General features: G+C 44.1%; 1 protein-coding gene across 4 annotated transcripts in view; it reads left to right on the forward strand.

Annotated features, from left to right (window-relative positions):
* MLX (MAX dimerization protein MLX) overlaps positions 1-21,538 on the forward strand; it is a 702,906-nt gene that overhangs the window by 288,160 nt on the left and 393,208 nt on the right. For all 4 annotated transcript variants that reach the window (XM_044054697.1, XM_044054694.1, XM_044054695.1 and 1 more), the window contains one exon: positions 887-986. In XM_044054697.1, coding sequence (XP_043910632.1) covers positions 887-986 — 100 coding nt within the window. The remainder of the gene's footprint in view (positions 1-886; positions 987-21,538) is intronic.

Genomic DNA, 21,538 nt, shown 5'->3' on the forward strand with positions numbered 1-21,538 from the left:
TTGGACATCATCTAACTATCATGGCACTCAGTGCCCCATGTCCATGCCAGATCTACCAGCTTACCCCCCCCCCCGATGTACTCCAGTATTACTGGGGCCAATCATGGGTCCTAGGGTGTCCCCTGGGGGTTTACCCATTTTTGCATCCGTCCTGGGAGATGGTTGCTTTATATTCCCTATCCCGTCTCTCACGCTCATTGATGACATCCAAGGGCAGCTCTCCTCTTTGGGCCATGCCTTCCCGAAGGGAGTGTTTTTGGACAAATGCTGTCCCACCCAGGATGGTAACTCCTATCCTTTCCTGTCATTCCGAGAGTCATTTGTGCTACTAATCAAACCTGGATTGACTGGCCATAGTAAGAGTTTTATCCCACTGTGCTACCAGAGCAGCTCTAGCCTCCCTTTTTTAGGCAACAAAAACTTTGAAGCTTTTGTGCCCTGACTTCTTAATTTTATATGCTTCTCCTTGAACCACTCAGCAGTTAGGGTGTCGTGAAGGTGCCATAAAGTTGTGGTAAGTTGACCAATACACACGTCGTTGGCAGGATATACCTCAAATAGCTTAGTCTATTGAAACAGATATCTAGTAGAACACTTAATATTATGGTAGGCTTATTTACACAACTGTGCTTTTTTTCTGTTTTTACATACTGCAAGACCTGTAACTCACTGTTTCCTTCTAAAAAGTGGCAGGGGCTTTTGAATGCATTAGCAGTGGTTTTTTGGGCTCCACTTAAACTCTAGGTGCAGGTTTTGTTTGCAAGAATAAAGACAGCAGGTTCTTTAGCTACATTTTGCATTTGCTTCATATTTTTTGTAAATGGAGTTCTTTAAGCAGGAAGTAAATAATTCTTAACGTTCCATTACATTTTTTTTATTTCAACAGAAAGGTTATGATGATCTACAAGCAATAGTTCCTACTTGTCAGCAGCAGGATTTTGCCATTGGATTTCAGAAAATGAGCAAAGCCACAATTCTTCAAAAGAGTAAGCTGCTTAGTATTCATTACACATCCCTTGCTAAACTTTCTAAGCTACACTCATTAACCACCCATCAGGTGGAAGTACTTCAGAAGTTCTAATAATTTCATAGATCTGATGTTGTCCTTTTCATTCTTCCTCACCTATGGATCTAAGTTCTGATCCTCTGATCTGACTGAGCCGCTTTCTACAAGACTTCTGATCCAAGCCTCATGCTCCTCTCTATACCCATAATGCCCTAGTCCATCCCCATCTCCTCAGATCTCATTTGCTGCCATTGTAGCAAGAACAGAAGATCCATTGTCTCCATTTATTTTTCTAAAATGATTTGGTGAACCTTTTTCTTGCAAAGTAGTTAGTTTTTCTGCTCCTCCATTAGCTTTTGCTGACATTAGGGACTTGAAATATACCTCCTTTTTCTATCATTTGTTCATTTGTGAGTGTGAGTGTGTGTGTATTTCCTCAGCTCTTGGTGGTTAGAGTTGTTGAAAAGTTTTAAAGCATTTATATAGTGTGAAGTTTGCTGGTTTACTTTTAGAGTGAAAATTCTAGTGTGTTGTAGTTTAAAGTTTAAAAGTTTTATAATTTTTTGGCTAAATTTCTCTTTTTAGGTAGGGTAAAGTTAGTTAGCTTAAGACTTTAAGTAAAATACTGTTAAGTACAGTAGTTTGATTAAAGATATGTCAGACAAGCCTGAAAAGCTGAAGGGATTCAAGAAGTGCACTTCTTGTGGGCACAAGATTCCCAACTCTGATGCCCACAAGAATGCGTATTCTGCTTAGGAGCTGCCCATCTGGACACTCCTTGTCCTGTCTGTAGTACCGTTATTCTGACAGCACTCTCGAATCAGTGAAATAAATTTATTCTGAAGGGAATATTGCCTGCTGGGGCTCAGCCCCCACTTAAATTATCGCAGGCGGTCTTGGAACAAGTCACCTCTTTCTTCCTAGGAAGCTGTTAGCGAAATCAAAGAAAGGTTTGGGATCCAACAGCCATGGATCTGATAACTATCGGGCTTGCCTCAAATCTCATACCCACCTCAAATCCAACAGTTCCAGCCCCAATGATGGACCTCTCTGATCCAGCTTGCCTCTGTTTCATGTCCTAGGTCCTCAGATCCGATGGCCAGAGACCGCTCACCAGATGTAATACTAAAGCCAGTGCCACCGATTCTTCCTACCAAACTTTTTGAGACTCCCACCAAACATTCCAAACCACCTTCTTCCGTCTTGTCTAGGTCCTACAGGAGTTACTTGGAATCTGATATGGACAGGACGATGTGGAGATTCCTTAGAGCTCAAATTCAGATGGGGGTCATTCCAGCTTTATCCCCTACTGGATCCGTGAGCTCTCCTGCTAGAAAAAGTTGATCTCCTTTTCCAATCCGATGCCTAGCTTCAGAGCTCAAGTATCCTAGATCACAGAGAGATCCTACATCTTATCCAAGGAGGCACCCTCCCCTCGGATCTGACGGCTACCCTGACCAGTCCTGTTTCATTGTGTTCAGAGCAGAGCAGGTCTTGGATCCAAGAGGTCTCTGCCGGATCTGAGTAGCAGGATTCAGCTCCTACTTTTTTTAATCCTAACCTCCCCCTGGGTGCCTTGGCTCTCGACAGTTCATATCCTGTTCTGTCCGGTCAGTGTGAATCTGGGACTGTACACCACTTCCCTTCCTTGGCTGCTTCGGCTCAGAGGGAGGGGAGGGAGGTTTCCCCAGGTCTGTCAGCCTTCCGAGTTGTAGAAAGAGCTTTCTCAACTCCTAGGGAACTTTCCCCTCGAATCTCGTGTCCTACTCTCCATCCTTCATCAGCTTTGAGCCCATCATCTCTGCTCCTTCCGGTCAGCCAGTTCCAGAAAGCCTCTGGTGATGCTCCCCACAGGAATTTTCCACCTCTTCTGACACCACCCTGGAACACCCCATGGAGGAGGTTCCTCAGAAAAGGACATGCAAAAGGAGACACGTAGACTCCCCCTGTGGAGTCTCACATGGAGGAGACGGACGTTGATGAAGATGAAGGATTCCCCCGATCACCATGTGATGGTTTCCTTCGGGGACATCATGGAAATCCTTTGGCAAAGAGGTGGTTGGTCCTCCCAAAATCCTTCTCTTGAAGAGTCAGTATTCCTGATGCCCCCTGTGGATTAGCTTATTGATGTAGTCTCCCGCTGGGCATGGAAGGAGCTAGACATTGTCAAACCTGTCCCAAAATGTACAGATAAGATGTTCGTGTTTCACTGTTGCAGTCACCACATTTGGGTTATCTGCTTGCAGTAGCCCTCAGTCGGCCTGATTATTAAAGTCTTGGGTCCTGCGTCGGTTGCTGTCTCATCTTCCGTGACGTCAGGGGTATAAAGCAGGCAGCCGACACCATTACATCAGTCTTTCTTGCTGTGCTGTGCCCGAAGCAAAAGCAGTTCGCAAGTGCCGGTTGGCCAACTCCTGAAGTTTTCGTTTTCATGTTTCAGAACCGAAGTCTTCAACTAAAGCCAAGTATCCCGTTGGGGAAACTTTTTCTTGCTCTAAGCTAATGTCAGTAAAAGTCAATAATTGTATTTCTTGTAGTAAGCAAATACCTCAAAGATTTTCATTCGTACTGTATTCCTTGCGTAGGTGCTGACCACGACGTACCTCACTGTCTGTTTTGTGCCTTATTTAAACAACGAACTATTTGTCTGTATATTTACGCTTCTAAATATTTTGATACTCTCTTCAATTATCCAGATATGTCTTTGGTAAGCCACCTGACTACTGACATTCCGAAAAAACGCAAAGATAAAGACAGACAGACCGCCTAGGTCCAAAGCTGCCGACGACTCTTCTCCTAAGCTAGTCACCAGTTCACCGGTACTCAGTGAGGCGCTTTCGCAGCCTCTGATACCCGCTACTTCAGATTCGCAGGCCTCTACTGAGACCCATTCGGCGTCCGGTATGCTGCGAGATGCTTCAACTGTGGAACCTACGGATGTCTCTACCTTAGATGGGTCCGGAGCCGCTGTGCAGGCACCGGCTTATGAGGGTGTATTCAGGCCTACTGACCTGCATATTAAACCAATGCCATCTTCTTCTTCAAGGCCTAAAACTCGAACCATGCCTAGAAAAACAACGCCCAGACTGCATGGTCAGGCCTCTATGCCTAAAAAACAAATGATAAGAATGGCTGAAGACCTTATTACTTTAATCAGGGGAAGCCAACCTTCCCCCTCTTAAGAGACCTAGGACTGAATTTGCTTATGATACTTCTGATCAAGATTCTAAAATTTCTGTTTCCTTTGATGACCAGGATTTGCCCTTATCTACCTATGTGGTTTCTGATGCAGAAGACTCTATAACCCTCTGCCCCCCACCCCCCCCACCCCCCGAGGATTTCTCTTTTGGTGAAACCTTGCATACTCTTAGGGAGCATTTTCGCTGGGAAAGCCAGGATTACTCTGATTCTAAAAAGAGGTTTAGGGATTTCTTACTCCTGCCCAAACACAGGCCTTTAGCTATCCCTCCTGTACTAGACATTGTTGATGATGCCTTTTCAGAATCTAGCTTGGCCCCTGATTCTTTGCCTCCTGCTCCCAGAAAACCTGATCGATATTACAGGGTTCCTGACTCTCACAAGTTTTTAAAAATCCTACTGCAGATCCTGAGACCATTTCACAGGGACCCAAGGGCATTAAGGCTACTACTGCCAGAAATCCTACCCCGTCTGATAGAGATTCCAGGGCGCTGGATAGATGGGGTAAGAAGGTATACACTTCTGCAACCTTGGCCATTCTGCTGAACAAGTTGGAAAACATACTTTGCAATGTGGTTTTGATTCACTAGAGGCATCTTGCAGGGCTGCTGTCACTGGGTCTGTACTTAGAAGGTATGCTTGGCTTAAGGAGCAATCCTTGCCAGATCATGTTAAAGCTAAATTGCTGGATGCTCCCTTAAATCAGGACCGTCTGTTTGGCAACAAAGCAGAAGTAGTACTTAAAAAGATGGAGGAAAAAGCCAAATCTATGCAAACTGTTAAAGATTTCCTACAGGTACAGCCTCCAGGATTTAGTAGGCATTGGCCCTCTAAGAATTGGTCCTTTCCTGCCTCTTTCAGGCCTTCTCAGTCCAAACCCAGAACCAGCAGAACACCCAGGCTTCAATCCCAGGGTACGCACAGGACTAAGCAGTGGGGGGCTGCCACTTCCAAATCAGGGAGTAGTAAGACTCCCCCCTATGGTAAGCTGTCTCAGTGACTTAACTTTAAAACTTCCAAGCACTTCTCAACTGACTTCTTCTTTCGGGGGAAAGATTTCTCTGCAGGCAAACAACTGGGAACTCATTACCCAGGACAAATGGGTTTTAAATATAGTTTCCCAAGGATACAGATTTCACTTCCACACATTACCAACCTCAAACGGTTGACGAGATCTACCCCCAAATCAGTGGGCAGAAGCTCAAAAGCAAGTACTGTCTCTTAAGCATAAGGGCTATTCAAACTGTGCCAGAAGAAGAAAAGGGGCATGGTTTCTACTCAAGACTTTTCCTGGTACCCAGAAAAGACAACTCATGGCGTCCTATCCTGGACCTTTCTATCATAAACACCTTTTTAGTGATCCCAAAACTCAAGATGCTAACTCTTCACCAGTTGCTTCCTATGATAGGCAAGGATGCCTGGTTGGCAACACTGGATTTAAAGGAAGACTGCCTGCACATCCCAATCAGGGAATCTTGCAGAAGATACCTACACTTGAAAGCAGGCTACATGCACTGTCAGTTCTCTGCACTGCCCTTTGGCTTATCTACTGTGACAAGGGTATTCACAAAGTGCCTAGCTCCAGTCATTGCGTTTTGCAGACAAATAAATATTCAAATGTACCCATACCTGGACGATTGTCTAATTCAGGCAGAAAGCCAAGACAGTCAGCTGGCATTTGTACAAAAGGTACTTACTTGTCTGGGGTACACCATAAACGAAAAGAAATTACATCTTGTACCCTGTCAATAAATTATATTCCTGGGAGCAAGCTGGAACACAACTTCCCAGATGGCTTTCCTCACGCCAGAGAAACAAATTAATTTGACAACTTACTTTAAACTAATGGCCACGAAAACCCTGCTGTCTGCAAGGCAAATACTGCAAGCCTTGGGGTTCATGGCCTCCTGCATTCTACTAATTCCATATGCAAGACTGCTTGAGGAAACTACAATGGTATCTAAAAAGCCTATGGTGTCAACATTCTCAGGATCTAGAAGCAATGATTCCTGTCATACGTTGCCTACAGTTAGAGTTCCTTTGGTGGGCAGAGGCCTGCCACCAAAACAAGAGACTACCTGTCACTCTACCCCCTGTCGCCCAAACCCTAACAGCAGATGCATCAGACTATGCATGGGGGGGCTCACCTGGCAGGGAAGTGCATTCAAAGCAAATGGAGCCCAAGTCAAATGCACCTGCATATCAATCAAAAAGAAATGTTAGCTGTACAGAATGCTCTGACAGCCTTCAAGGACCACATTCTTCCAGGACAATTAATGGTAAAGACGGACAACACCACTGTTATGTGGTACATAAACAAGCAGGGGGGTACCCATTCATACCTCCTCTACAGACTAGCCATGGCTCTGTGGAACACAGCCTTGAGCTACCAAGTGCATCTACAGGCTCAATTCCTGCCAGGAAAACTAAATACACTGGCAGACGAACTAAGCAGAAATCTCATGGACCCACACGAGTGGAAACTGGAACCAAAGACTTTCAACATGTTGACAAACAAATGGGGGAGCCCAGAAATAGACCTGTTTGCCTCCCCCCAGAACTACCAATTGGACAAATTCTGCACAAGGACTCCCCACCAACAAGCTTGGAAAGTGGATGCCCTGTCCTTCAGCTGGAAAAATCTGTCAGTTTATGCCTTTCCTCCTCTGCCTCTCCTCTCCAAAGTACTACTAAAGATCAAACAGGACAAACCAAGGACGATACTGATTGCACCAGACTGGCCTTGCCAACACTGGTACCCCCTCTTGCGCAGTGTGTCACTGCTGGCTCCATGGCACCTGCCTCAGACCCCTACCCTGCTGTCACAGCAGGAGGGCCAGATTCTGCACCCTCAGCTTCAAACCCTGAACCTGGCAGCCTGGCTAATTACCTAATCTCTCCGTTACCATCCCTCAGTAAGCAAGTGTTGTATGTCATTTTGGAGGCAAAGAGGCCTAGTACTAAAAAATCTTATGCTGAAAAATGGAAAAGATTCTGTGCCTGGAATCAAACTCAAGGGATGGGCACAGCAGCGCCCAGTTTACCTCAGATTCTTCAATACTTAACTGAGATGCTTCACAAGGGCCTTTCGTTTTCCTCCATCAAAATGTATGCCTCAGCCATTTCAGCTCATTACAACACAGAACCATCCCTCTTCTCTCATCCACTGCTCAAGCAGCTCCTCAGAGGGGCCAAAAACTTAAGACCACCCAGGAGAGCCCCAACTCCAGCCTGGGACCTTAACTTTCTATTGGAAAAACTCACTCTACCTCCTTTTGAGCCAGCTGCAAGTGCAGAGTTAAAATTCCTTTCTTGGAAAACAGCCTTCCTTTTAGCAATCACTTCAGTAAGAAGGGTATCTGAATTACAGGCTCTTATGGCAGTGGACCCTCTCATCATCTTTCATGCAGACAGAGTGTCCCTCAGGACCAATCCCTCCTTCATGCCCAAGATAGTATCGAGTGTGGCTCTTAATCAGTCCATTCATTTGCCAACTTTCTTTTCTAATGCACAGAACAAAGGGGAACGGATACTGCACGCCTTAGATGTGCACAGACAACTTAGATTTTACTTGGACAGAACTAAACCTCAAAGGATATCTGAACAACTGCTGGTGGCATTTGCTGCAGGGGCAGAGGGGAAGGCTATTTCAAAGCAAACCATTTCTAAGTGGATAGGCCATTGCATTCATTTCTGCTATAAGCATCATGGAAAACCTATCCCACAGGTGATTAGACCACATTCAACCAGGGCTGCATCTACCGCTACAGCCTTTCTCAGAGGTGTCCCTACCAGGGACATCCTAGAAGCTGCTACCTGGAGTTCGGTACATACTTTCACCAAGCATTGCCATTTGCCAATTTTCTCTAAATCCAGAGCTGGCTTTGCCACTGCAGTCTTGCAGTGCCTTATAGCTGGTCCTAATGCTATCTAAATTCCTCCTCCCATCCTTAGCTTTGGGAATCTACCCAAATGTGAAGACTGCAACTGTGAAACACGAAGAACATAGTACAGTTGTGTACCCTTACCATAAATATAGATGTTCAAGTGTATTCACTGTTGCAGTCCTGTTTACCCTCCCTCCAGCCCCCCGACTTCTTTTGGCTATACCTCTACTCTCCTTTGCTATGCTTAAAAGCTTTTTGGTGTATTTGCTTTTTTGTTGGAGGTATAACCTTGCATATATATATTTAATTGCTTCCCAATAGGGGGGCACCTGACATCTGGGGCAAGAAAAACTGCTGTAATGGCATTAGCTGCATGCTTTATACCCCTGACTACCTGACGTCACGGAAGATGAGACAGCAACCGACACAGGACCCAAGACTTTGATAATCAGGCCGACTGAGGGCTACTGCAAGCAGATAACCCAAATGTGATGACTCCAACAGTGAATACACTCGAACATCTACATTTATGGTAAGTGTACACAACTGTACCCCCCCCCCCTGCAGAATGACTACATTGGAGTAAGGGTGTTGCAGTGGATGCCATGGTTGTGGCAGCAGCTACAAAGAAGGAACTAGTACAACAAAGCTCCACTGTCCAGCCACTGAATAAGGAGTCCTGAGCGATGGACAGATTCAGGAAGTGCTTCTACACCTTGGCTACTTTCGCACTGAGATCATTAAATTACCTAGCACATTTCACCCATTTGCAGAAAGATTTAATCAAGGAGCTGTCAAGCTCTGTAGCTGAGACCATGTCAGAGGAGAACCTCAAGAAAGTTTCTCCACAAGTGGCTATTTGATCTTCTGTGACTAATTCTTCAATGAGCCTTCTTTCCCGTGCACTGGTAAGACTTCATGCCAGGATGAGGCTTTGCGATTTGGTGGAACCCTGTAAGACGTCTTTCATAAACACCCCCTTCGATGGCTCCACCATGTTTGGGCCATCAGTAAAAAAAACACCCGCAGCAAGCAGAAGGGAAAGACCTTGTCTGCTGTTGGAATCAAGTTTTGTACTCCTCCGCACACGTACTGCAGGAACCAGTGAGGTAGTAAGAAAGTATGGTTCTGTAAATCTGTGACTTTTCCAGGACTCCTGGGGAGATGCTTCTTTCAGAGGCTGAGGAGGAGGTTTTAATGGTAGATGTCACCCCAGAGGCAGAGGGGGTCCAGGAAGTGTACTGTCATATCAAAATAGGCATGCCAGGGGACACTTGCTCTTCTGCTTGCCAATTCAGAGTACTGACCTTTGCACTTACCAGAGCGCCCCCCCCCCCCAGGGTGTTCACCAAATGCATGGCAGTCATTGCACCTCACCTGAGGCTCAGAGAATTCCAGATGTTTCCCTACCTAGATGATTGGCTCCTTACTGCCCCAACCAGGCATCAACTCATTCAAGCCAGGGATTGTTTACTTCACACCTTGAAACCCCTGGGAATAACCATAAACCTGACCAGATCTGAGCTGACTCCTATACAGAATCTAGACTTTATAGGAACTCAACTGAATACATTACACCAAGTGGCTTTGTTTCCTATGCACCAAATCACATAACTGAGAAATCATGTACTAGATTTAATATCCCATCCATCTCCTCCTGCAAAGTTGGTGTTGAAGGCTCTTTGATCGATGTCAGCCACCATTATTTTAGTTCCCTTAGCCAGGTTCTTCATGCGAACACCCCATTGGACCCTGGCAGTGCAGTGATCATTTCTTTACTAGTCTCCATCTGTTCCCATAAAACTCACACCAGTCTGCAAATGTTGTATCCAATGGTGGATACAATCAGAAGACCTGTTACTGAGCAGGCTGTTCTCTCTTCCCCATCCAATAGCTGCAGTGACCATGGATGCTTCCCAGTCAGGGTGAGGGAAAAGATGGTCTAAGGTGCGTGGTCCCCCTTGGAGACCAAGATGCATATCAATTTCCTGGAGATGAGCAGTCCTATTACCATTGCAAGCCTTTCAGGACATTTTTCCTCTGGAGATGATTGCTTTTCATACAGACAGTATGTCAGTAGTCTGGTCCATCAACAAACAAGGAGGAACCCCTTCATACCCATTATGCAGGGACCATGAGGGTCTGGGAATGGGCGATCTGTTCAGACTGTTTTCTAGTTGCAACACACATACCGGGGAAAACCAGTGTACTGGCAGACAGACTCAGCAGGTCCACTCTGATTCCTCACAAGTGGTATCTCAGTCATTCGGTAGCGAACAGAATTTTCAGCCATTGGGGCCAGCCTTGCTGTGACCTATTTGCCTATCCTCTCAACAAGTACAGCGTGTACTTCACGCTGATCCCCCCTCAGGAGGAGTCACCAGTGGATGCTCTAGTTCACGATTGGCCCCCTGTCTACTTTATGCTTATCCTCCTGTCCCTTTGATTCCCTGGTTTCTACAGAAAGCAAGCAGGCTGAAAGCTCAGTCATTCTCATTGCCCCCTACTTGCCTCATCAGGAGTGGTTCCTCTTACTATGGTCTCATCTCAGATATCCTCCATGGATTCTGGACCCCAATCAGGATGTCCTGTCTCACTCATCAGAATCCCAGCATCCCACTCTCTACACACTCAAACTGACAACATGGTTCCTCCAATTCTAGTGATAGTAAGACAGTCCAGGCTTGCCTCCTCAGTCCATCACATTATATTAGCTTCTCAGAAGTCTTCCACTGGAAAAGTATACAGAAGTACGTGGAAAAGGTTTTCTGAATGGGCTTCTAAAGAGAGCATTGATCCCCTTTCAGCCCCAATTCCAACCATCCTTTTTCTCAGTACCCTTTTCAGCGGAGCTAGTTTTTCTACTATTAAAGTGCAATTAGCTGCAATATACAATTTTCATACGAGAAATGAGCTTTAACTGTCTGTTTCTAAACTATGTAATTCCTTTATGAAAGGAATTTTCCTTCTTAGACCTCCCATAAGGGATCCATCCCCTCTTTGGGATCTCCTGATAGTTCTCCAAGGGTTGACTCAAAAGCCTTTTGAGTCAGCAAACAGTTGCAGTTTGAAATATCTGTCTTGGAAAACAATCCTGTTGGTAGCCATTACATCGGCAAAGAATGTCCAAATTACAGGCCTTGTCAGCGAAGCCTCCTTATATCATCTTCCGTAAGGATAGAGTGTCATTATGAACAAATCCTTCTTTTATGCCCAAGGTAGCTACTGAATCTAATATCAACCAGTCCATTCAACTCCCAGTGTTTTTTCCCAATTTTTCAAACAAGGGCGAGTACATGCTTCATTTTCTTGATGTTCATAGACAAGTACATTTCTGTCTTCAGAGAACGAAACAGCATAGGAAATCTGACCAACTTTTTTTTTGGCCTTTTCTCCCAATCGCCTGGGTCTCGTAGTTTCTAAAATTACTCTGGCCAGATGGATTATGAGTTGTATTTCACTGATTTACTCTCAAAAAGTTTGAATTGCCTTGTACTCCTAGAGCCCATTGTACTAGATCTATGGCAGCTTCAGCTGCTTTATTTCAGAGTTTCAATCACTATTTTGCTGCAGCTACATGGTCAAAAACTCATACTTTTGTTACACATTACAAATTGGACATTGTCTCTAGAAACAGAGCTTCCTTTGGTTTGACAGTGCTCTGACATGTCTTTCCATAAGGACCACCCAAGAGTTACGTAGCTGTAGCTGGGGACTGTGACCCATTAGTGAGGAAGAATAAAAAGGACATCAGATTTAGAAATGATGTACTTACCATAACTTGGTATCTGTGTTATCCATTTTCATTCTTCATCACTTTCCTTCCCAACCGTCCCCTGACCAGTACTCCTAGAAGGACTTCTAGATGTCATAGGACCCTTAGGTTCCTGGTTTGAGCTTCACCAGGATTTGCTTATTACATCCTTCTGTATATTGTATGAATGACTGACGAGAAGGACAGCAAACTCAATATGGGGAGTTGGGGATGGACTGGGGCATTATGGGTAAAGGGTGGAGCATGAGGCTTGGATCTGAAGTCTTGTAGAAAGCGGTCAAGTCAGATCCATGGATCAGATCCTAGACCCGTAGGTGAGGAAGAATGAAAATGGATAACACAGATATCAAGTTATGGTAAGTACAGAACTTCTAATTAATGCTGTTATGCCTTCCTATTAAGGGTACCTCTTGTGAATGACTTTATCCATTATGTACTGTCTCACTTTCTCTATCTCAACAAAAAATGCACCATGCAGCTATTGTTTATTATTATTGAATTAGTGTACTGTATTATGTTGCTTCTGCTTTGGCTCCCAGTCATGACTTAAATTGGATGTCGATGTGTCAGCTGACTTAACTGGTTAAAGGATAAATAATAAAATACTTTATCAAATGATGATCAAATATTAAATTTGGAGATGGTAGATCTCTATGAATCCTTGGAGTAGTTTATCACCTGGTAGATACTTGCTGTTAGTAACGTGATAAGAGTCCAGCAATTCTACAGATAATGCCGCTGAGAATCCCAGAGCAAGAGAAGCTTGATGTCCATTGAACATATTTGTAAGTGCCTGTCATGTATCCTGTTGTACATTTTTAGCATTAATCCACAACTGGGTGTGGGTATCACCGGGATGTACCCATGGTTAAAGTAGTTTGATGATGAGGATGAAGCCTGAGTGATCAAACAAAGCCAGCAGTGGGTAATTCCTACATTGCTTACATACTGAAGTGGATGATTGCTATTATACAATGACATTTAATAAAAAAGTCTTACCTTTTCTAAGTAATGTCTTTGTATAAATGGACTTTTAAGTTCTCTTCAGCCAGTTTAAGGTAGTCTGGGGCATCCAAGATGTGTCCTATGCATGTTCTGAGTCTTTAGTGTTACAGGGAACAGGGTAAAAAATATGAGGCAAAATGAGGAATGGTCTGTAAAATGAGTTGAGTGTATGAGTTTCTGGTAAATATAAACAATTTCAGAACGTTAAAAGTGTACCTCTTTCAGAAACGCATACCTGTCAACTGTCTGATTTGGTTTTACGTCCTTGATTCTGCTTCATATTTTTTGCCCTTTTCCCTGGAAACTTTTGACTTTCTAGTAAATGAATACAGTCAGTAAATAATGCCTGACATTATAGCCTCATACTGCATATTGTTCAGAAAATAGTATGTTCAGCAAAAATGTTCCATTAACCTTTTATAAGACTTAAAGTAAAATTTTAAAATTGTCCCTGATTTTTGGCTGTTGTCTGACACTGCTTTTGAGTTTATCCAGAATTCATGACCAAAGAAACTGAGAGGTATGCAGAAAAGGGGCCCACTATTTTTAATTCACTCTGCTATAACTAAAAGCAGGCTGCTATTTTTAGTTAGTTCAGTCAAGGTAATTGCAGCCTTTTCTTCTGTGTGAATTGGCTGTGTCAGTGTTTTACTTTAAAATATGAGGAAAATCAGTGAGTTTCTACGGAAGTCTGGACAACTGAGTCAGGGATTTCTGGCAGTAATCGTATATCTTAACTGTCAAGCCTTTTTCAGAACTTCCAGATTTTTCTTATATTTTGTCCCAAGCCTTGAAACATATACCCTAATTATGGTAAGAAGTACATCTCAATACAAAACCCTGCTGCTCAAGAAGAGTTTAGTGGATGGATTTCTTTCTATTGAGATGTGCTCACTTTATAGTGGGCACACTGATTAGGCCACCCTTAGCGTGAACATTTTTGAATACTAAATGCTTTTTATTTTATAACAACTGTTGTTTGCTTTGAGATCTGTTTAACAGTTAATACAATTCTGATGCTTTCTTTAACTGCAGAGCTTTTAAAAGGTGATAATGTGCATTAAGTCTCGCTGTTGAAGTGACACCCCCCCCCCCCGTTGTTTTGGTTTGTTTTTATGTAAAACTGTACTGTGATTACAGCAGTCCAGTGTACTCATTACAGGTAGACTTGTTGGCTTTTTTATCATCATCGCACCACAAAATGGTGCCACAATGTTTGATTCTCACTTTTGGAAGGTAAATTGGCTAGGCTTAAAATGGCCCACAAGGCCCGCTAGCTTAGTACTTACCTGTAAAATCCAGGACAGTTGAGATAACAGCAGTAGCATGTCATGTCAGTGAACTTGGGTGACATTTATCACCTCAGGAAGTACGTAGTACAGGCAGTCCCTGGATTAAGTATGAGATCCGTTTTTTAGTCTGTCCTTAAGTCAAATTTGTATGCAAGTTGAAACATGTACATGCAACGTTCTACTATACTATATGCAATACAGTACAGTAGAATGTTCCACACAAAAAAATGTTAGTTACCTCTTTTTAAGCTTCACTTCACATTTCTATACTACAGACATCACAAAAGAATGTTTTCCACTCTTTCCGGAACTTTCAGATCTCTGCCAGACCACCTACTGTCACCTAGACCCTAGTGAGCCGCAATGCTATTTGTTCTTCTAATATACAGTACAGTAACTGCTCCAGTACTGTGTACTGTACAAGCCAGCAGTCTTGATCAATCAGATCGAGAATACCATAATCTCTTAACCAATCGGATCTCTTGTTCTCCATGAAGATGGAAGTAACTGCTCTAACAAGACGCGCAAGCAGCTTCAGGAATGGGGAAAAGGAAAGTACAACAGAATTCTTCATTTTAAGGTAAGATTTGGGCAACTTTAAAGATTTTTATTTATTTTCACATTATTTCTGACATTGAGGCAGCCCGTTATTATCTATGGGTTGTCTGTAAGTCAGATGTCTGTAAATCTGGGACTGCCTATAGATGATTGAGTCACTTTGTATTTCATTTATATCACTAGATGGTTATTATGGGGACAGTCCTTCTGGTAAAAATTCTTCAACAGAGTATAATTTAACAGAAAGACAGAGAATGGTATTCCAGAACTTGGGGGGGGGTGTTAGAGCCAAGCTTCTCTACATTGGTAGTAAGGAAGTGTGCCAGAACATAGCAAAATAATACTTGGATGTCTATCCCATTACAAGGCAGGTGGTGTCAGTGTGCGCCACAGAAGTTAAGAGGGGGCAGATTCATAGAGAAGATGGCTGATAGTAGCCAACATAGCCACTTCAAGTATTGGCCTTTGATCTGCGTGCTGGATTTGCTGAACTGTTGTGTGATTTCATCCCCCAAATTGTAACCGCACGCTAGGCATGCATTCATCTACAGCACTGCACCAGGACAGCAAATGTCCAAATAGTCCTGAGGAGGATGGAGCGAGCAAAATCTTATGTCAGTAAGATACAAAATAGAGCCGTTTATTTACTGCTGTGGTATGTGTTATATAGTTGTACTATATTTCCTATATCTTGGATCTTCACACTAATTCTTCGAATTAGGGTAGAAGAGCAAATTATGCAGTTAAAGATGTTGGATGTTGGTGCCAATTATCACACCCTGGACAGTGGTAGCAGCACCTTTCTTTCCCTTTGAAAAATAAGAAGTTAGTAATGCTTGGTAAATGTGTGCACCAAGAACCTAGGTAACAGCATCACAACTATCCCCCACTGTGACCCTTCTAAAAAAGGTTGCAGAGCTGACTTCTTCCTTGTAATTACTGACCCTAAATGGTCTTTTCAAGTGAGTCATGACATCTGATACATTTGTGTATCCCTTCAGAAAAATGTTCTTTCTGTTTAAGCACCTGACTTCACTGGGAAAAAGAAGCAAGTGATCTGACTTCATAAATGCCTTAATCTTTGTGATCTAAGCCCAGCACTGTCTCCTAGAGTCCATAAATTGTAGTAAGGGCTCATCCACATTTTAAGGTGACTTGGGGGGCTGACTCTGGTGCATGAAGCTGGATCATGGCTCATCGCATTGTCAGACATGACCTTGGGCATTAAGAAAGAATTTCTTGAAAAGCTATTCTCTGTATATGTAGGATGATGAGACCTTTCCAGCTAAGGTGGCAGCTAACAAATGCATTTTCTGCGTTAGAAATTTTAAAGGGGCTGACTACATTAGTTAAAATTTTGTTTTTATTACTGTTTCAGAAACAAAATTCAAATCCCATGGATGAATCACCACTTTCTTGGGAAGGTTAGGGTACAGGAGTCATTTAAGAAAAAGTTTAATAAATGAAGGAGATAACATGTTTGGATTCTGTGGAAGGTAAGTTGATAAAGCTGCATAGTACACCTTATTGGAAGACTATGAAAACTTGGGCTAAATAAATACAAGTAGTAGAGTAGATTCATAGGAAAGTACATGTGCGTGGGTGGAAGGTTTGCTATCTTAAGTCCAGATGGAAATTATCTACGAGTAAAACAGATACGACTTCCTCTTGCAGGACATTGACTTCTTTAGATGAGACTAGATTTTTTATTGGGGGGGGGGGGACTGAGAACTTTAGCTACAGTGCTGTAAGGCACATTGTGCAGTAGAGTGTTGAAGATCTCTGAGTAGTGGATGTGATGATCTGATTGCTTTCAACAGAAAAGAGAGTCATGACTATTGTGACCATTTCGGAATTATCAGAATTAAATGAACCCTTTGTTTTCTTTCAATATATTTTTGTAAGTGAGACGGGTGAGGGAACCTTTTGGGAGGGGGGTTCTTTCTACTGTCTTGATAAGAGTATTTTGTGCCTTTATCTGGTACGTTATAAGCTGAGCATTGCTTTATTACTTCAGGATAGCGATACCAGTTATAGATTAAATTTGCTACACAACTCAAGTCTTGTAACACATTTTGCTCCCAGGAAGATAAACTGTTTATAGTTAAATATGGAGTTGCATCTTTGCTTTTTCACTAAGATCAGATGTATGGAAGGAGAAAGTTACTGTGAATGTTCAGCATTTCCACTACTGCAATAGCCTTTAGGGTGTATGGGACTGTGTCTTGCCCAAGACAGAACAACCAGACAGCTTCCAAAGGCTCTGGCTCCCTTACACACTTCCACTGTGACTGCTGATTGCTCAGCCCTGAGTAAAGGAAATCTTCAGTGCTTTCTTGCTCCCTCATGTAGAAGCAGCTTGTAGGCTTCTCAAGAGCAGCAGCTGGCGCCTCTCAGCTGCTTTATGGCAGGTAAGTCCCCTTTGGGTAACCCTTCCACACAAAAAATATTTGTTTTTAAATGTGTTTAATAGTGTTTTTATTTTAACTTTGTACATATGTCGTGGTCCCTTTAAGAAACGTGGTATTTCTTAACTACGGACTATGTCCTGTCTGGGACTGCTAATTTTAGCTTTGGCTAGTGTGGGGGCTTATTTGAGGTAGAAATGTACTACTAATGCAAACTTTATTTATTTTTAATAAAAGTTTAAGTGTGGGACAGTGTTTCATTTGGGCAAGGATGGCAACAAGGCATCTAGTACTTGTGCTCACACTGTGACAACTTACCAGACATTTATTTCTGTCAAACTAATTTTACTTCTTAGGGATTTAAGATAGGATGTTGCTCTTCTGCTTGATCATTGCTGTGTCTTAGGGACTTTACTACGTGAATGAATAAGTGTAAACGTGGTGCATGTGCTGACATTTGACAACTTACCTTCCAGCCAGATCATTCCAACCATGTCTGACACATTCTCCTTGGTCACAACATGGATACTTACTCTGCTCATGCTGTTCTGACTTCCACAGTTCCTAGAAAGAAAAAATATGACTTACCAGAGTGCCCTTGCTGACTACACAGGCTCAGTCTGCACCTCAGCCAATGGTGGGTGAACCTGCAGTGACCATTTGTTTTTCCTAAGAACACTCACCTCTCCAGTTTCCTCTGGTGTAGTGCTTTCGGCCACCAGAAATAGGGGGTCAGGTATGTCATCTTTGGCTGGCAGAATCATCTTTACTGTGAGATTGAGTTTCTCCCAGATATGCTACTGAATGTGTCTGGTAGAAGAGATTTCTTGAAGGGGCATAGATTTCCTTCGGTAGTCAGTCACAGAAGATACCTGTTCAGCTGAACAATGTTTATTTTTTTGTTTTTCTTAAGACGGGTATCTATAAGAAAAGATTAATCTGATGTTGTTAATCTTCTTTCCATTCATCACTGATGGGTTCGGTTCCGGACCCTCGGAACAGAATCTGCCTCCCAAGCTTGCGCCAACCAAAAAACTCTCAAGCTAAGTCTCTACCCAGAATGCCTTCTCCCTGTTACTCCAGATCTCGTTTGCCGCATAGCTGCGTTTCAGCTGAGCTCTAAGCTAAGTGGAACTTTATTTGATATTTGTGTGAAGGTTTTTCTAAATCTTCATAATTTATTGAGTGATTAGTATTCCTAGAGTGTTTTCTTTGTCTGATCTTATTTTTTTCTTCTCTACTGTACCCGTATTACCATTGGTAAACTTTTAAGTACCATTGTTGGTACGGCCTTTCCTCCCTTACCCTTGTGGTATTCCTTCAATACCATTGCTGGTATTGTCTTTTCTGTTTCACTTGTTGGCTTTGGTTTTTAGTAAGGTGTTTTCTTTCTTCTCTACACATCTGTATTGATAATTATGACTTCTTTGAATGTTGTTTGACTAACTGGATCATACTGTTGGCCTGTAGTATCTCTTTCTAAACAAGTCTGGTAAGAAGGGTACTTCAAGTTTTAAGCATTGTGCTTCGTGTAATGGCAAGTTACCGAATAGTGATTCTCACAATGACTGTGTGTACTCTTTGGGAGTGCCCCATCTTTCAGTGCAGCCTCCATGTGACATTTGAAAGCGTTTCAGTCAATGCACTCTTAATAAGCACAAAAATAAAGTGATTCTGAAGATGTTACTCAAGTCTCTCTTTTCAGAGGCCATTCCTGCGATGGAGGTCTCAACCCCTCCTACTAAAGACAAAAGGTGGTCCCACTCGGTTCCCTCCTCACCATCGGGTGATCAGGGCAAGCCTGTAAAATCTAAGGTCCCAAAGTTGTCTTTGGAGCATAAATTTGCCTCTACGGCTCCATCTTCCTTGGCTCTGAGCATCTCGAAACCTTCGATACCGGTGCCAGTTTTGGCACTGGTCCTGCCTCCGGCACCGATTATAGACCTAACTAAGCCTATTTTGACTTCGGCACATGCGGCCACTTCGGCTCAGGGCACACCTTTGACTACTTCGTTAGCTACCATTTTGGAACCGACTGTTTCTGCTCCGAGTGACCATTCGGCACCAAGCATTGTACTGACTTCACTGGAATTGACCCCTCTACTACCAGTCTCGAAACTTGAGACCTTGGTGCCGGTAGACCTTGCACCATGGACCCCGATACTCCCCTTCTGCAGATCCATTTCTGGGCCAAGTGTATAGCCCTTTCATTGAACGTCTTGACTCTCCTTTCAGAGTATCCACTATTTCCACCAGGAGCCTCTCTGAACACAACATGGTGCGTATTGTGGACCAGCTGTTGTTAGCCAGGGGGATGACCACACTTTCTAAGACCCATCCACTTGCAGGATTTGGGTTGACTTATCCACGGACTCCATCTTACACTCCTCCTTCGAACATTCCGGTTCTGAAGCCCTCTGCTTCGACATCCTTCTTGGAACCCACCACTTCAGCACCTACAGTGCATCCCACTCCAGCTCCGAGATTACCCCTTTGGTCTTCGGCTCCTGCTGAACCGGTCCTTCCTCAATCTGGGGATTGGAGGGTGGGAGATTCGACCCATGGCATGGAGCCATCTTTCTCCTCAGTTCCATCCTCGGCGCTGATAGCTGCGTCCGGACTGATCCTGCTTGAGGCTCCACCTGTGGGGACAGGCTCATCGGAGTGGGTGTGATCCCGGTTCTGAGGTTGTCTTTCTCGGTTCAGGGCTCCCATCCCTCTTCAGACAGGCCTGCCTTCCATGCGATGGAGAGGGCTCTTGCTTCTGGCAGCACTCCTTTGATATCGGAACCCCAGTTTTCGCCCCCTGAGCTACAGCTGTCACAGACCACCTCCCTGGGACACCGGGCAGAAAAGCCACAGGACACTCCTGTTCAGAGTACCCACACTTCTGAGTCCTCCTCGGAGACCCCCACTAAGGACCCCCCTCGGAAGAGGACTTGCAAGGGCAAGCACATGGACTCACCCAAGGAGTCCTTAACTAAAGACACGGATTATGATGATGGTGAAGGGTCCCCTTGGTCACCTCTTGATAATGTCTCCTTCGGAGACATCCTGGAAATACTTAAGCAGAGAGGAGACTGGAAGCCCTCCAACCCTTCATCTGAGGAGTCCATGTCCCTGCAGGTTTTCTGTGCCCGGCCTTCTAACTCTTGGGTGACCCTACCTGCCGATGAACTCATACAGCTCGTCATGCAGCATGCTTGGAAGAACCCTGATTCCATTGAGGCAATCCCTTGGATACCAGACAAAATTCTTTCCCCTCCCGTGGAGAACCCCCATTGGTCCAAAATGTTACCAGTCAATGCTACGGTGGTGGAGGCGGCCACGAAAAAGGACTTGGCTGAAGAAAGTCCCGCTGTCCATCCACCCATCAGGGAGTCCCGGGCGGTGGACAGACTTGGGAAGCATGTTTTTGCATTTGGAACTTTTGCCATATGGTCACTGAACTATTTTGGCACATTTTACGAGGCTCCAGAGGGACTTGATCTCTGAACTCTCTGAGACACTCGCAGGACAGTTGTCTGACGAGGTCAGGGACAAAGTGGCCTCATAGCTCGCAAGCCTGGAATTGATATCCAACTTATCCATGAGGTTGCTTTCACATGCGACCGAAGGGGCGGCTAGAACAGCGGGTTCAGGCATTGTCATGAGGCGTCATGCCTGGATGCACATTTGTGGCCTCACGGACCCCAAGTCTTCCTTTCTAAATGCTCCCATTGAAGCTTCATCCCTTTTTGGCTACAAAGTAAAGGACACGCTAGCCATTTGCGAGCAAGATGGAAAGACCCTGTCTGCCATAGGCCTATGGTTTTCCAATCCTCAACGTACCTTATCCAGTAATCAGAAGAGTGGAAAAATGTGGCACAAAAAAATCTCAGGGTCCTTTCCGTGCCGCACGTGGTGATGATACCCCCAGGGGCAGAGGGGGTAACTATTCCGGAAGACTCCCCCACAGAGGCAGAGGGGGTCCTCACAACCAGAGCTCCAGGGAATCCTTCTCTGGGCAGCCTTATCAGCGCTCCTAAGGAGCAGCCCGATTACTTACCCCTCTGGAAGCAGTTGGGGGTTGTTTCTCTCTTCACCAAGCTGCCTGGCAATCCATTACCACCAATCGTTGGATGCAGAGTGTCATACTTGATCTCATCATCACGAACATGGGAGCACAATGTTCAACACGTTATACTGGTGAGATCAGACACAACTAATCTGCTGGAGGTCCTCATCCCACCCCACCTGAAATAAAAAGACCACAGTAAAGAACTTCTCAAAGCCGACTTCACACTTCTAAAGACTAGTGTGGTCTCCTTTAAGGCCCCGAGCGGAAAACAGTACTCAAGCTGAATCACTTACAAATGCCTTCTACCAGCACCTGCAGGACTGCATGGATAAGGCAATCCCAAGCAAAA

This window comes from Protopterus annectens, chromosome 13.part0 (genome assembly GCF_019279795.1).
Source record: "Protopterus annectens isolate FY-2018-M chromosome 13.part0, PAN1.0, whole genome shotgun sequence".
NCBI classification, from domain to species: domain Eukaryota; kingdom Metazoa; phylum Chordata; order Ceratodontiformes; family Protopteridae; genus Protopterus; species Protopterus annectens.